The sequence below is a fragment of the Heterodontus francisci genome, chromosome 5, assembly GCF_036365525.1.
Source record: "Heterodontus francisci isolate sHetFra1 chromosome 5, sHetFra1.hap1, whole genome shotgun sequence".
NCBI classification, from domain to species: Eukaryota; Metazoa; Chordata; class Chondrichthyes; order Heterodontiformes; family Heterodontidae; genus Heterodontus; species Heterodontus francisci.
Window position 1 is genome coordinate 61,537,591 of NC_090375.1, and position 13,672 is coordinate 61,551,262.

A 13,672-nucleotide genomic window follows, 5' to 3' on the forward strand; every position below is an offset into this window, starting at 1 on the left:
AGCAGTACAGGAGCACAGGGACTCCAGACAGGGGGTTCAGCAGTACAGCAGCACAGGGACTTTAGACAGGGGGTTCAGCAGTATTGCAGCACAAGGGCTTCAGACAGAGGGAGTCTGCAGTACAGCAGCACAGGGACATCAGACAGGCGGTTCAGCAGTACAGCAGTACAGGGACTCCAGTTAGTGGGGGTTAGCAGTACAGCAGCACAAAGGCATAGCAGCAGTTTATTCATGGCTGGCAGCGATTTAAATATGGTGTCAGCACCTGTGTTCGTCTCCGCTGACGACGCCATCGGTGTCTCACTGCCCATCCCCATCCTCCAATGGGACGGGCCCCACACCTGCTGCATTCAAATAGGCTGGCTGCTGCGTGATTGTGCTCAGCTAACTGCACACATGACGAATGGCAACGCCACCCTCTTCCAGTCCTGCCACTGGCACCCGTGACGGGCTGATAAAACTCAGCCTGTAGAGTGCGGTGTGGGGGTTTTATGCATTTGTAGTATACAGTGTGGGGGTTTTATGCATTTGTAGTATACAGTGTGGGGTTTATATACAGATGTACTGTACAGTGTGGGGATGATATACAGATGTACTGTACAGTGTCGGGTTGATATGCAGATGTAGTGTCCAGTGAGGTTATATACAGATATAGAATATGTTGCTTATATACAGATATGTACAGATGGGCGGCACAGTGGCGCAGTGGTTAGCACCGCAGCCTCACAGCTCCAGCAACCCGGGTTCACTTCTGGGTACTGCCTGTGTGGAGTTTGCAAGTTCTCCCTGTGTCTGCGTGGGTTTCCTCCGGGTGCTCCGGTTTCCTCCCACATGCCAAAGACTTGCAGGTTGATAGGTTAATTGGCCATTATAAATTGCCCCTAGTATAGGTAGGTGGTAGGGAAAATATAGGGACAGGTGGGGATGTGGTAGGAATATGGGATTCGCGTAGGATTAGTATAAATGGGTGGTTGATGGTCGGCACAGACTCAGTGGGCCGAAGGGCCTGTTTCAGTGCTGTATCTCTAAACTAAACTAAACTAGATGTGCTGGACAGTGTGGATGTTTATATTCAGTTGTAGTGCACAGTGGGATTATATACACGTACAGTGTGCGGTTTATATAGAGATGTAGTGCACTATGTGGGGTTCTATGCAGATGTAGAGTACAGTGTGGGTATGATATTCAGATGTAGTATGCAGTGTGGGATTATATACCGATGCAGTGTAGATTGTGGGGACTATATACAGATGTAGTGAACAGTGGGTTTATATACAGATGTAGTGTACAGTGGGGTTATATTCAGATGTAGAGTACTGCATAGTGTAATATACAGATGTAATGTACAGTGGGCTTCTATACAGATGTAGTATACAGAGGTTGGTTATATACAGATGTCGAGTACAATGGGTCGATATAGAGATGTAGTGCTCTGCGTGGGGGTTATATGCAGATGTAGCATACAGTGTGGGGGTTATGTATAATTATAAAGTAGATTGTGGGGGCCATATACAGATGTAGTGTATAGTATGGGGGTTATATACAGATGTAGTATACAGTGTGAGGGTTATATACAAGTATAGTGTAGAGTGTGGGGGCTAAATACAGATGTAGTTTAAATTGGGGTAATGTACAGATCTAGTGTACAGTATTGGGTTATATACACATGGTGTACAGTGTTTGGGTGATGTACAGTGTAGTATAAATTGCGGGTATATACAAATGCAATTTATAGTGTGGGGTTATATACAGATGTACTGCACAGAGTAGGTGTTATATACAGATGTAGTAAACAGTGTAGGGTTATATATTGATGTAGTGTACAGTGTTGGGGTTATATACAGTTGTATTGTACAGTGTTGTGTTTATATACAGTTTTAGTGAACAGTGAGGGTGTAATATACAGATGTAGCGTACAGTTTTGGAGTTATATACAGATATACAGATGTAGTACACAGTGTTGGTGTTATATAAAGATATAGTGAACAGTGTTGTTGTTATATACAGATGTATTGTACAGATGTACACAGATGTTGTTGTTATGTACAGATGTATTGTACAGATGTACACAGATGTTGTTGTTATGAACAGATGTATTGTACAGATGTACACTAGTGCTAACTACTGTATGTGCTTTTTAACAAGACATATACAGATATTACATAGTATGGGCCATTCTATACATTAACATTAATGCGATTTCATTTTCCACAGATGCTGACTGACCTGCTCAGTGGTTTCAATAATTTCTGCTTTTATTCCAGATTTCCAGCAAACTTAGTACTTTGATTTTGTTGTATAACATGTTTCCATTACATATATACCTGTATTCTGGTGTATTGCATAGCATGTGTTCTGGTGTAATGCATAGCATGCTCATTTATAGATGTTATATTGTACGTACATTACATGCATTTGTGTACAGATGTTATATAGTTTGTACATTTTATACACATGTTCTACCCAGATGCACAACTCTATCCTTCTCCACCTCATTCCCAATCTGCTGTGCTCTATTCCAGGATCTGCTGTCACAGTGTCTACCTACCCTGCTGAGGATACCACTTCTGCTGTGTTAGGCATCGAGAGTTCCTCATCTCTCACCCGTTCTCATTCCCCAGATGCACAGACAGCTTCCCGTGTTCCTCGCGGCAAGGATTCCCCAAATATTTCCACTACTCCCAGCCACTCTCCTTGGCCAACTCCAGGTGAACCCTCCCAGGCTCCAGCAGATGCATTAGGGGTGAGCTCCATGGGAGAGCAGCCCCAGAGTGAGGGGATTGATGATGGGCCTGGGAGTGGACAGGTGGGTTGGGAGCAGGGAGCAAATGGCAGCCACTCTGGGTCAGAGGGACTGGGTATCCTAGGGGTAACTCCCCCTCCTCTGAACAATGACGTAGTTCAGGGCTGCCCAGGCTGCCAGGGAGCTGAGGAGATGTTGGAGGAGGAGCCACCCAGCCCAGCCAGCCCATCTACAGGGCAAATTACCGTCCCTGGCTTAGACCTGATAAAAGGGGTGGAGGGAAGTGGAGAGACTTTTGGACCTACAAGAGGGACCACTGCATTTGAAGAGAAACAGGACACCAAGTTGGGCTTGTTTGAAGAGGCCATCAACTTCACAAGCCCAGGGGCAGAAGGAAGCACCCGGATGGATCTGGAGATGCAGTTATGGTCCCAGGTGGGTACCATCCCTGCCCTCCACCCTCTGACAACAAGTGAGCCCTCTGAGCAGCCCACAGATTACTTTCATGACCCTGACAATAACATGACTATTGACTCTTATGACAGATTTCCTATTGTTAAAGCTCCAGATGCTCCCATGACATCATCCAACTTAGGCTCAACCGAAGATTTCTTGCCTGACCTTCCTGCCTTGACACTTCGTCCTGATGGCAGTGCCTCGGATGTTCAAATGGCCACGTTATATTATTGGGATGAAATGTCCACTGAGCTGGAGGATGAGAATGAGCTTAGGCTGACCACAGTCTCTCCTAAGATACAGACCATGTTGGTGAAGGAAGAAGGCATCACCATGCAGACTGTGCCCAACCAGGACTTCAGATCAGAATCTTTCCTTAAGGAAAATGTCTTCATTGGCTCTTCTGGTTCTGAGACCAGACAAGACACTAGCCTGTCACCCCCTGTTCTTGGAGAAAATGGGAGTGAATGCAAGCTGGGATACCTGAAGCAGAATAAATCTTGCAAGTCCATCTGCGACATGGTCCCAAACTACTGCTATAATGGCGGGCAGTGTTACGTTATGGAAAATGTTGGAGCTATTTGCAGGTAAGTGGCATCTTATTTCTGAGTTGGGTTTGAATGTGTAAGCTAGTCCATCATCAACAAAATGCAAGCTTTGTGGGACTCACAGCACAAGCTTCAGATGAAGAAGGCTCACTTCACAATACCAACCCTACATTACAGCATTAACATCCAACTCAACAGGCCTTGGTTTAGTGTTTGAACTGAAGGATGACACTTCTGACAACACAGCATTTCCTGAAATGTCAGCCAAATTTCTGTACTCAAACAGTGGTTTGGGGTTTTGAAATGACCACCATCTGACCCAGGAGAAAAAATACTACCAACTGCACGCACTCAAGGCTTGGTTCTTACTATTCCTGGCTGGGAAACAAATGGTAGTGGGTCAGCCACCCATTCTACATCCTGCCTGATTTTCCTTTCCTGGCACTTGTTTCCCAACCATTGGAAGCAGTTTAAATTGACCCCTCAGTTTCCAGTTGCGGGCACTAATCAGTATGAATCGTATAAAATGGATTGATGCAGACTTTGCACACCCCACTCCCTGCATATCCCCAGTGGTTAGGAATGGGAGAGGCAATGATAAACAGTTTCATATTCCCCATCCCCCTACCCAGATAGGTCCAATCCCCCAACTCTGGCTCATTGGTTCTGGATTCCCAATCATTGTGATGACATGTTACTTGAGTGTTTATGCTCATTGGCATAACCATTAGGGAATTGTGGGGGGCGGGAGGTGGGGTGGGAGGTCAGGGGAGAACATGTCCCCCTCCCAAATTCTTTGGCATAGGCTAAGATACAAATAGTACGCCTGCAAGCTTTGCATATTTAGGATTGCTCAGCCCTTTCTAAAACATACCTAAATTGACCTGCAGTTCCTTCTCCCCCAACTCTTCATCTGTGCTTTATATCTGGATCAGATTGGAATGGTTTGGGCACCGCTGATTACCTAGGAATATAAGAAAATCCAGAGCATGGCTCCTCAGTTTTACTCCATCCAGACTCCAGGTACGATTATCCCTTCATGGGCTATCTTCCTATGCCACCCTGTTACAAGTTCCCTCACCCGCCTTTCCTCAAAATAAATATCTAGTGGTGCTGTTGATATCTCTCTAACCCTTAAAGCATCTTTACACAGATAGCCATCTAGCTTCTCTTACAGGTGTCAGTTTATAGAATAGCATTGGCATACACTTGGCAAAAGGCTGGATTGATTCCATCTGATGGTGATTGGTGTGTTGGAGGGAGCTTTACTCATTTCTAATCCGTGCTGTACCTCTCCTAGAAGTGTTTGATGGGACAGGGTAGAGGGTGCTTTACTCTAAACCTAACCTGAGCAGCACCTGACCTAGGGGTGTTTGTTGGGACAGTATTGAGAGAATTTTACCATGAGTTTAATCTGTATTTTACCTGACTTGGGAATATTTGGTACTGACAGCCCTGATATGGACTGATAAGGCACTAACTATTCGAAAAGGGAATAGAGATTTTTTAGATCATGGATGGGCAGCTGAGACCTGTTGCTTGCAATTTCCGTACCATGTGGGAACTTCAGGACACTTGATGTTTCTTGGGGGGACCACATGTGTAGGAAGTGTCTCCAGCTGCTTGAGCTCGAGATTTCTGAGCTTAATGGACAGTTGCAGTCACTGCGGAGCATCAGGAAGCAGGAGAGCTTCCTGGATCATACGTTCCAGGAGATGGTCACCCAACAGGCAATGAGAGTTCAGGATAGTGGATGGGTGGCCATCCGGAAGAGTAGGAAGAGGCAGGATGTGCAGGAATCTTTGTGGCATGTGCCACTCTCAAACCAGTACTTTACAATGGTGATTTTTAGAGATACAGCATTGAAACAGGCCCTTCGGCCCACCGAGTCTGTGCCGACCATCAACCACCCATTTATACTAATCCTACACTAATTCCATATTCCTACCACATCCCCACCTGTCCCTATATTTCCCTACCACCTACCTATACTAGGGGCAATTTTATAATGGCCAATTAACCTACAAGTCTTTGGCATGTGGGAGGAAACCAGAGCACCGGAGGAAACCCATGCAAACACAGGGAGAACTTGCAAACTCCACACAGGCAGTACCCGGAATTGAACCCAGGTCCCTGGAGCTGTGAGGCTGCAGTGCTAGCCACTGTGCCACTGTGCTGGGAGTGATGATACCCTGAAAGAGTGGAGTCCAGACCGTGGCACCAATGGGCAAAGGACTGCACAGGAAAGAACAGCAAAGAGTATGAATGCAGTTGTTATAGGCAATTCCATTGTTACAGGGACAGGCAGGCATTTCTGTAACTGTCATCATGAGATTTGCATGGTGTGTTGCCTCCCTGATACTAGGGTAAAGGACATCACAAAGAGAGTGCAGAATATTCTGCAGGGGGAAGGGAGGGGAGTGAGGCAGAAGTTGTGGTACACCTGGTACCAACCATAGAGAAGGCAGGTATTGAGGTACTACGGTCAGATTTTCATGAGCTAGGGCGGAAGTTAAAAAGTAGGACCTCGAAGGTAGTAATTTCTGGATTACTCTCAGTGCCATGCACTAGTGAAAGTAGAAATAGGACGGCAGGGAGGATCAATGTGTGGCTTGAGGCATGATGCAGGAGAGAGGTCTTCAGATTCTTGGTGCATTGGGACCAATTCTGGGGCAGGAGACACCTATTCAAAAGGGACGGGTTGCATCGCAACAGAGCTGGGACCAATGTCCTTGTGGGGAGATTAACCAGTGTGCTTGGGGAGGGTTTAAACTCAATTGACAGGGTATGGGCACCAGCATATAGAAGTTGAAAAGAGGAATAAGGTGCATAATGTGTTGGATTGTACTAGAGAAGGAAGTAGGACCATATTAGATAGCAGAAGACTAAGAAAGGCTAAGAAAGGCAGGTTTAGAAAGTATGTATGTGAGTGCACAAAGCGTGGTGAGTAAGATTGGTGACCTACAAACACAACTAACAGTGTGGGAATATGATATAGTGGCAATAATGGAAACATGGCTTAAAGATGGTGAGGACTGGCCATTTAATATTCAATGATACAAAGTGTTCAGAAAAGATAGGAAAGGGAGGTGGGGAGGCAGCATTGATTTGGGAAGACATTGTAATGTTGGAACGAGAGGATGTCCTGTTGGAGGCATGGACAGAATCCATGTGGTTAGAATTGAGAAGCAAAAAGTGTATGATCACGCTACTGGGGCTATTCTATAGGCCTCCAAATAGTGAGAGATAGCTGGAGGAGTAAATCTGCAGGAAAATCACAGAGATCTTCAAGAACTATAGGGTGGTGACATTGGGGGACTTTAATTACCCAAATATCGATTGGGATAGTGTTAGAGTAAAGGGTAAGGAACATAAGTGCAAAAAAGATAGGAGTAGGCCATTTGGCCCCTCGAGCCTGCTCTACCATTCAATAAGATCAAAGCTGATCTGATTGTGGCCTGCACTCCTCTTTCCTGTCTACCTGCTGTAACCTTTGATTCCCTTGTCAAGCAAGAATCTATGCAACTCAGCCTTAAAAATATTCACTGCTGTCTGGGGTAGAGAATTCCAAAGATTAACCACCCTCTGAAAGAAGAAATTCCTCTTCATCTCTGTCTTAAATGGGAGACCCCTTATTCTGAAACTATCCCATTAGTTCTAGAATCCCCCACGAAGGGAAACATCCTCATAAGACAACCCCTTCATCCCAGGAATCTGCCTAGTGAACCTTCTCTGAACTCTCTGCAGTTAAGTAAGGAAACCAAAACTGTACACAGTACTCTAGGTGTGATCTCACCAATGCCCTGTACAGTTGTAGCAAGACTTCCCTCCTTTTATACTCCAACCCCCTTGGAATAAAGGCCAACACTCCATTTGCCTTTCTAATTGCTTGCTGTATCTGCATGTTAACTTTTGTGATTCATGTACAAAGACACCCAGATCCCTCTGTACCACAGCATCCTGCAATCTCTCTCCATTTAAATAACATTCTGCTCTTCTATTCTTCCTGCCAAAGTGGACAACCTCACATTTTCTCACATTATACTCCATCTGCCAAATTTTTGCCCACTCACCTAACTTATCTATATCCCTTTGCAGACTTTTTGCGTACTCCTCACAACTTGCTTTCTGTATCGTCTGCCAATTTGGCTACAATATACCCACTCCCTTCATCCAAGTCATTAATATAGATTGTAAATGGTTCCTGCTTCTTCTAAACAAAATGCCTCAACTTCCTGTAATCTTGTTGCTGCAGTGAATGTGGAATAACGAATAGTTCAACATAGATTGGGAAGCAACCTTGGGGCTTATTGAGTCTGGAGTACCTCATTAATCTGGAAGTATCACTTCCACGATAATCTCAAAGATTTAGAACAGCTGCTTTGGTGATGCCTTGCAGACTCTCTCTCTCTTTCTTTCTTTCTTTCTTTCTTTCTTTCTTTCTTTCTTTCTTTCTTTCTTTCTTTCTTTCTTTCTTTCTTTCTTTCTTTCTCTCTGTCTATTACTCTCTCACCTCCCTGTCTCTTCTGTTGTGTCTTAACATAGGAACAGGATTAGGCCATTTAGTCTCTTGAGCCGGTTCCGCCATTCAATGAAATCATGACAGATCTGCAACCTAAATCCATATACCTGCTGTTGCCGTGTATCTTTGGTTAACAAAAATTGATAAATCTCAAATTTAAAATTAATAACTGATCTAGCATCTAGAAGAGAGTTCCAAACTTCTATCACCCTTTGTATGTAGGAGCGTTTCCTACCTTACAGAAAGTTCTGACTCTAATTCGTAGGCTATGCGCCCTAGTCCTAGACTCTCCAACCTGCAGGAATAGTTTCTCTCTATCTACCCTATCTGTTCCACTTAATAACGTGAAAACTTTGATCAAATCACCTCTTAACCTTCTAAATTCCAGGAACTACACCACCAGATCCAACAAGGCCTCTTATTTGGAGGGAGAACATACTGGTCGAGGAAGATTTCCTGAACTCATTTCAGAATTTCCTCCCCCCTTGTAATTTAGTCCTTCAAGTCCAGATATCATTCTGGTAAATAAATGCTGCACTCCTTCCAGGGCCAATATATCCTTCCTAAGGTGTGGTTCCCAGAACTGCTCACAGTATTCCAGGTGTGTTCTAACCTGGTTGTTGCATAACTCCTACTCCCTTGTATTCTTTTTTGATTATTTTACGTACCTGTCCTCAAGTCTCTGGATCTCCATTGTTTCTAGCTTTTCGCTATTTAGAAAGTACATTGTTTCATCCTTCCTAGGTCCAAAGTGGACGACCTCACATTTGCCTACATTGAAATCCATTTTCCACTGCTTTGCCTATTCACTTAATCTATAAATAGCTCTTTGTAATTTTATGCTTTCGTCTATACTGCTTACAATACCACCTATCTTTGTGTCATCAGCAAACTTGGATATGTGGCTTCCTATCCCATCTTTTTTTATTCATTCCTGGGATGTGGGCATTCCTGGCAAAGCCAGCATTTATTGTCCATCCCTAAATTGCCCTTGAGAAGGTGGTGGCTTGAATACTACTGAGAGACTTGCTAGGCCATTTCAGAGGACAGACAAGAGTCAACCACATTGCTGTGGGTCTGGAGTCACAAAGAAGCCAGACTGGGTAAGGACAGCATATTTCCTTCCTTAAAGGAAAGTTAGTAATCCAGATGGATTTTTACAACAATCCTGTAATTTGATGGTCACCATTACTGATTTTTTTTTAAAGATTCCAATTTTATTTAATTCATTAAGTTCCCCAGCTGTCATGGTGGGATTTGAACTCATGTGCCTGGATCATTAGTCTAGGCTTCTGAATTACTCATCCAGTAACATAACTACTATGCTTTTGTACCCCTATTATAAATTGTTAATAAATATGATGAATAATAAGGCCCCAGCACAGATCCTTACTGGACACCATTGGTCAAATCCTGCCAATCTGACTAGCTGTCCATTATCCCTAGTCTCTGTGTTCTGTCACTCAACTAATTTCCTAACCAGCTGTATAAAACGCTAGTTAGGCCACAGTTGGAGTACTATGTACAGTTCTGGGCACCATACAATAGGAAGGATGTGATTGCACTGGAGAGGGTGCAGAGGAGATTCACCAGGATGTTGCCTGGCCTGGAGCATTTCAGCTGTGAAGAGAGACTGGATAGGCTAGGGTTGTTTCCCTTAGAGCAGAGAAGGCTGAGGGGGGACCTGATTGAGGTATACAAAATTATGAGGGGCATTGATAGGATAGGTAGGAAGAAACTTTTTCTCTTAGTGGAGGGATCAATAACCAGGAGGCATGGATTTATGGTAAGGGGAAGGAGGTTTAGAGGGGATTTGAGGAAATATTTATTCACCCAGAGGGTGGTTGGAATCTGGAACACACTACCCGAAGGGGTGGTAGAGGCAGGAACCCTCAGAACATTTAAGAACAAGGTAGATGAGCACTTGAAACGCCATACCATATAAGGCTACGGGCCAAGTGCTGTAAAATGGGATTACAATAGATAGGTGCTTGATGGCTGGAGGTTCACCAGGATGTTGGCTGGGCTAGAGCATTTCAGCTATGAAGAGAGACTGGATAGGCTGGGGTTGACAGACACGATGGGCCAACGGGCCTGTTTCTGTGCTGTATAACTCTTTGACTCTATGAGGTCTAATTTGTCTTCAATTTCAGGAACTTCAACTTTAACTAAAGAGTCTTATGAGGAATTTTAACAAATGCATTCTGGAAGTCCATGTAAATAACATCCATAAACATTCCCCTGTCCACTACTTTAATCACCTCTTCAAAAATTTCAATTGAGTTTATCAGGCATGACCGATGCTTTACAAATCCTTGCTGGCTGTCTCTGATCAGCTGATAATTTTCAAGGTGTTCAATAACTCCATCTTTAATTCTAGACTCTAGTAATTTACTGACAACAGATGTTACACTAATACGTCTATCATTCCCTGGGTTTCCTCTCACATTTCTTAAATAGCGGATTGATGTGCAATTTCCCAATCTAATGGAATGGTTCCCAAATTGAAATAACTTTGGAATATTATAATTAGGGCATCTGCAATTTTCACATCTACTGCCTTTAAAATCCTGGGATGGAAACCATCTGCTCCTGGAGATATGTCACTTTTTAGTGCCATTATTTTCTTCATAACTGTTATTTTGCTTATATTAATTTTGGTGAGTGCCTGTCCCTGATTCAAGGATAGTTTCTTGGGATTTTGGGCATGCTATTCTCTTCCTCTGCTTTAAACACTGACACAAAGTACAACATGCCTACCTTTCCTTATTTTCGCTGGCAATATCACCCTTATCAGTTTCCAAGGGGCTCACATTGCTCCTGACCACCCTCTTTTTCCTAATATATTTGCAATAATGTTTGTGTTGATTTTGATATCCCTTGCAAGTTTTTTTTCATACTCCCTTTTTGTAGCTCTTACCATCTGTTTTGTCAATTTCTGCAACTCCCATTCATCAGGATCTGTGCTGTATTTTGCATTTTGTGTGTTTTTTTCTTTTAGTTTTATATTGTCTCTTATTTGTTTAGTCGTCCATGGCTTTTTTTTGGCAAGTAGAGCTCTTGTCCCTTAGGGGTATAAACTGGTTCTGTATCACATTAAATTCTTTTTTGCGACCACCTCCACTGATCTTCTGTTGTTTTACCCATTAATGGATTCGCCCAGTTTACTATAGTCTGTGTCCTATCACATTGAAATCAGCTTTCCCTAAATCTATAATGTTAGTAGCTGCATTGTGTTTCTCCCTTTCAAACACTACGTTGAGCTTGGTCACATTATGATCACAATTAGATAAATATTTACATACCATTAGGCTGTTAACTAAATCTGGTTGATCACTCATTACTAAATATAATATGGCAGGCCCCCTTATTGGCTCTTGGATATATTGGGCAGGATTTTATGCAGCCGGCAGGGGTCCCGATGCTGGGCCAGAAAGGCAAGGGGAACCCCACCTCAGTCATTTGGGGGACCCCCGGCTGCATTTAACGGCAATTAATTGCCTGGCGCCAGGGTTCCTGTCCTTCCTTCCTCCAAGAGCTGACAGCCAATCAGAGGGTCAACAGCTCAGCAGTCCTAGCAGCGCCACTGAGAGTGCTGGCCACTGCTGTAACTGCAGTAGGCTCGGGACCTGGAGCAGCCATGGAGCCTTGGAGGGCAGGTAAGTTGAGGCAGGCTCGCCAGGGCCAGTCAGGCAGGCCCCGGTGGGGGGGGTGGGTTGTTGAGGGCAGGAAGGGGTGGTGTTGATGTATGGGCAGCCTTTTCTGCTGGGTGCCCTCAGTGGGCTACAGATTGCCCAAGCAGGAGGGACTCCCACCCCAGGGCCGGGGGTTACTGGGCACTTCCACTGCTGGTTAAATTCCAGCCCCTGGCTTAGTTGGGGGAGTTGGGAAGGCAGTGGGTATTCCACTCCCCACCTTCACTCCTGATTCTACAACCTGCTCCACCTCCCAGCCTACTCATGAGGGGGGAATTAAATTCTGCCCATTACCGCAGAAAACTCAAGAAATTCACTACCTTTCTGACATGAGCTGGTCTGCTTGTCCCAATCTATGTCAAATTAAAACCATTCTCCTTTTGCTCGGTGCTTGGCTGATCTCTGCACTACATTCTACCACTAAACAGCTTCTACCGGGGAGGTTGAGAATGTAACCAGTAGGGTAGATAAAGGGGAGCTAGTAGGCATTCGATAAAATGCCACACAGACGGTAAGGAGTTCGGGGGTAATACATTCGCATGGATGGAGGATTCGTTAACAGACAGGAAGCAGATAGAGATAAATGGGGCATTTTCAATTTGGCAGGCTGTAACTAGTAGAGTTCTGCGGGGATCGGTGATGGACCTCAGCTATTTACAACCTATATTAATAACTTAGACAAAGAGACCGAGAGTAATTTATCTAATTTTGCTGATGATACAAAGCTAGGTGGGAATATAAGCTGTGAGGAGGACACAAAGATACTGCAAAGTGATATGGACAGGCTAAGTGAATGGGCAACAAGGTGGCAGATGGAGTATAATGTGGGGAAGTGTGAGGTTAATCAAAAGCAAAATACTGCAGATGCTGGAAACCTGAAACAAAAACAGAAAATGCTGGAAATAGTCAGCAGGTTAGGCAGCATCTGTGGAGAGAAAAACAGAGTTATAACACTTTTTTCTGAAGTTATTTACTTTGGTAGTAAGAGTAGAAAAGTGGAATTTTAAAAAACTTTTCAGTGTTGATGTTCAGATAGACTTGGGTGTACTTGTACAAGGACCACGAAAAGTTATCATGCTAGTACAGCAAGCAATGAGGAAGGCCTTTATTGCAAGGGGATTGGAGTACAAAAACAAGGAAGTCTTGCTACAATTGTATAGGGCTTTGGTGACACCATACCTGGATTACTTTGTGCAGTTTTGGTCTCCATATCTAAGGAAGTATATACTTGCCTTGGAGGCGGTACAGAGAAGGGTCACTAGATTGGTTCCTGGGATGAGAGGATTGTCCTATGATGAGAGGCTGATTAAATTGGGCCTATACACTCTGGAGTTTAGAAGAATGAGAGATGAAGGGACTTGACAGGATAAATACTGAGAGGTTGTTTCCTCTGCCTGGGAAATCTAGAACACAGGGGCACAGTCTCAGCATAAGGGATTGATCATTTAGCACTGAGATGAAGAGAAATTGCTTCACTCAGAATGTTGTGAATCTTAGGAATTTTCTACCCAAAGAGTGGTGGATGTTCCATTGTTGAGTATATGTAAGGCTGAGACAGATGTACCTTTGATATCTCAGGGAATGAAGGGATATGGGGAGCAGATGGGAAAGTGGAGTTGAGGCAGAAGAGCGGTCATGATCGTATTGAATGACAGGACAGTCTTGATGGGCCGTATGGTCTACTCCTGCTCCTATTTCTTACGTTCTT

The 13,672-nt window shown here is 44.1% G+C and overlaps 1 protein-coding gene across 1 annotated transcript in view; it reads left to right on the forward strand.

The window, feature by feature from the left end:
- The first annotated feature begins 231 nt into the window (after positions 1-231).
- Positions 232-13,672, forward strand: part of LOC137370257 (chondroitin sulfate proteoglycan 5-like) — a 143,489-nt gene continuing 130,048 nt past the window's right edge. Inside the window, exons 1-2 of the mRNA XM_068032634.1 lie at positions 232-406; positions 2,523-3,786. Of these exons, the coding sequence (XP_067888735.1) occupies positions 232-406; positions 2,523-3,786 (1,439 nt within the window). The remainder of the gene's footprint in view (positions 407-2,522; positions 3,787-13,672) is intronic.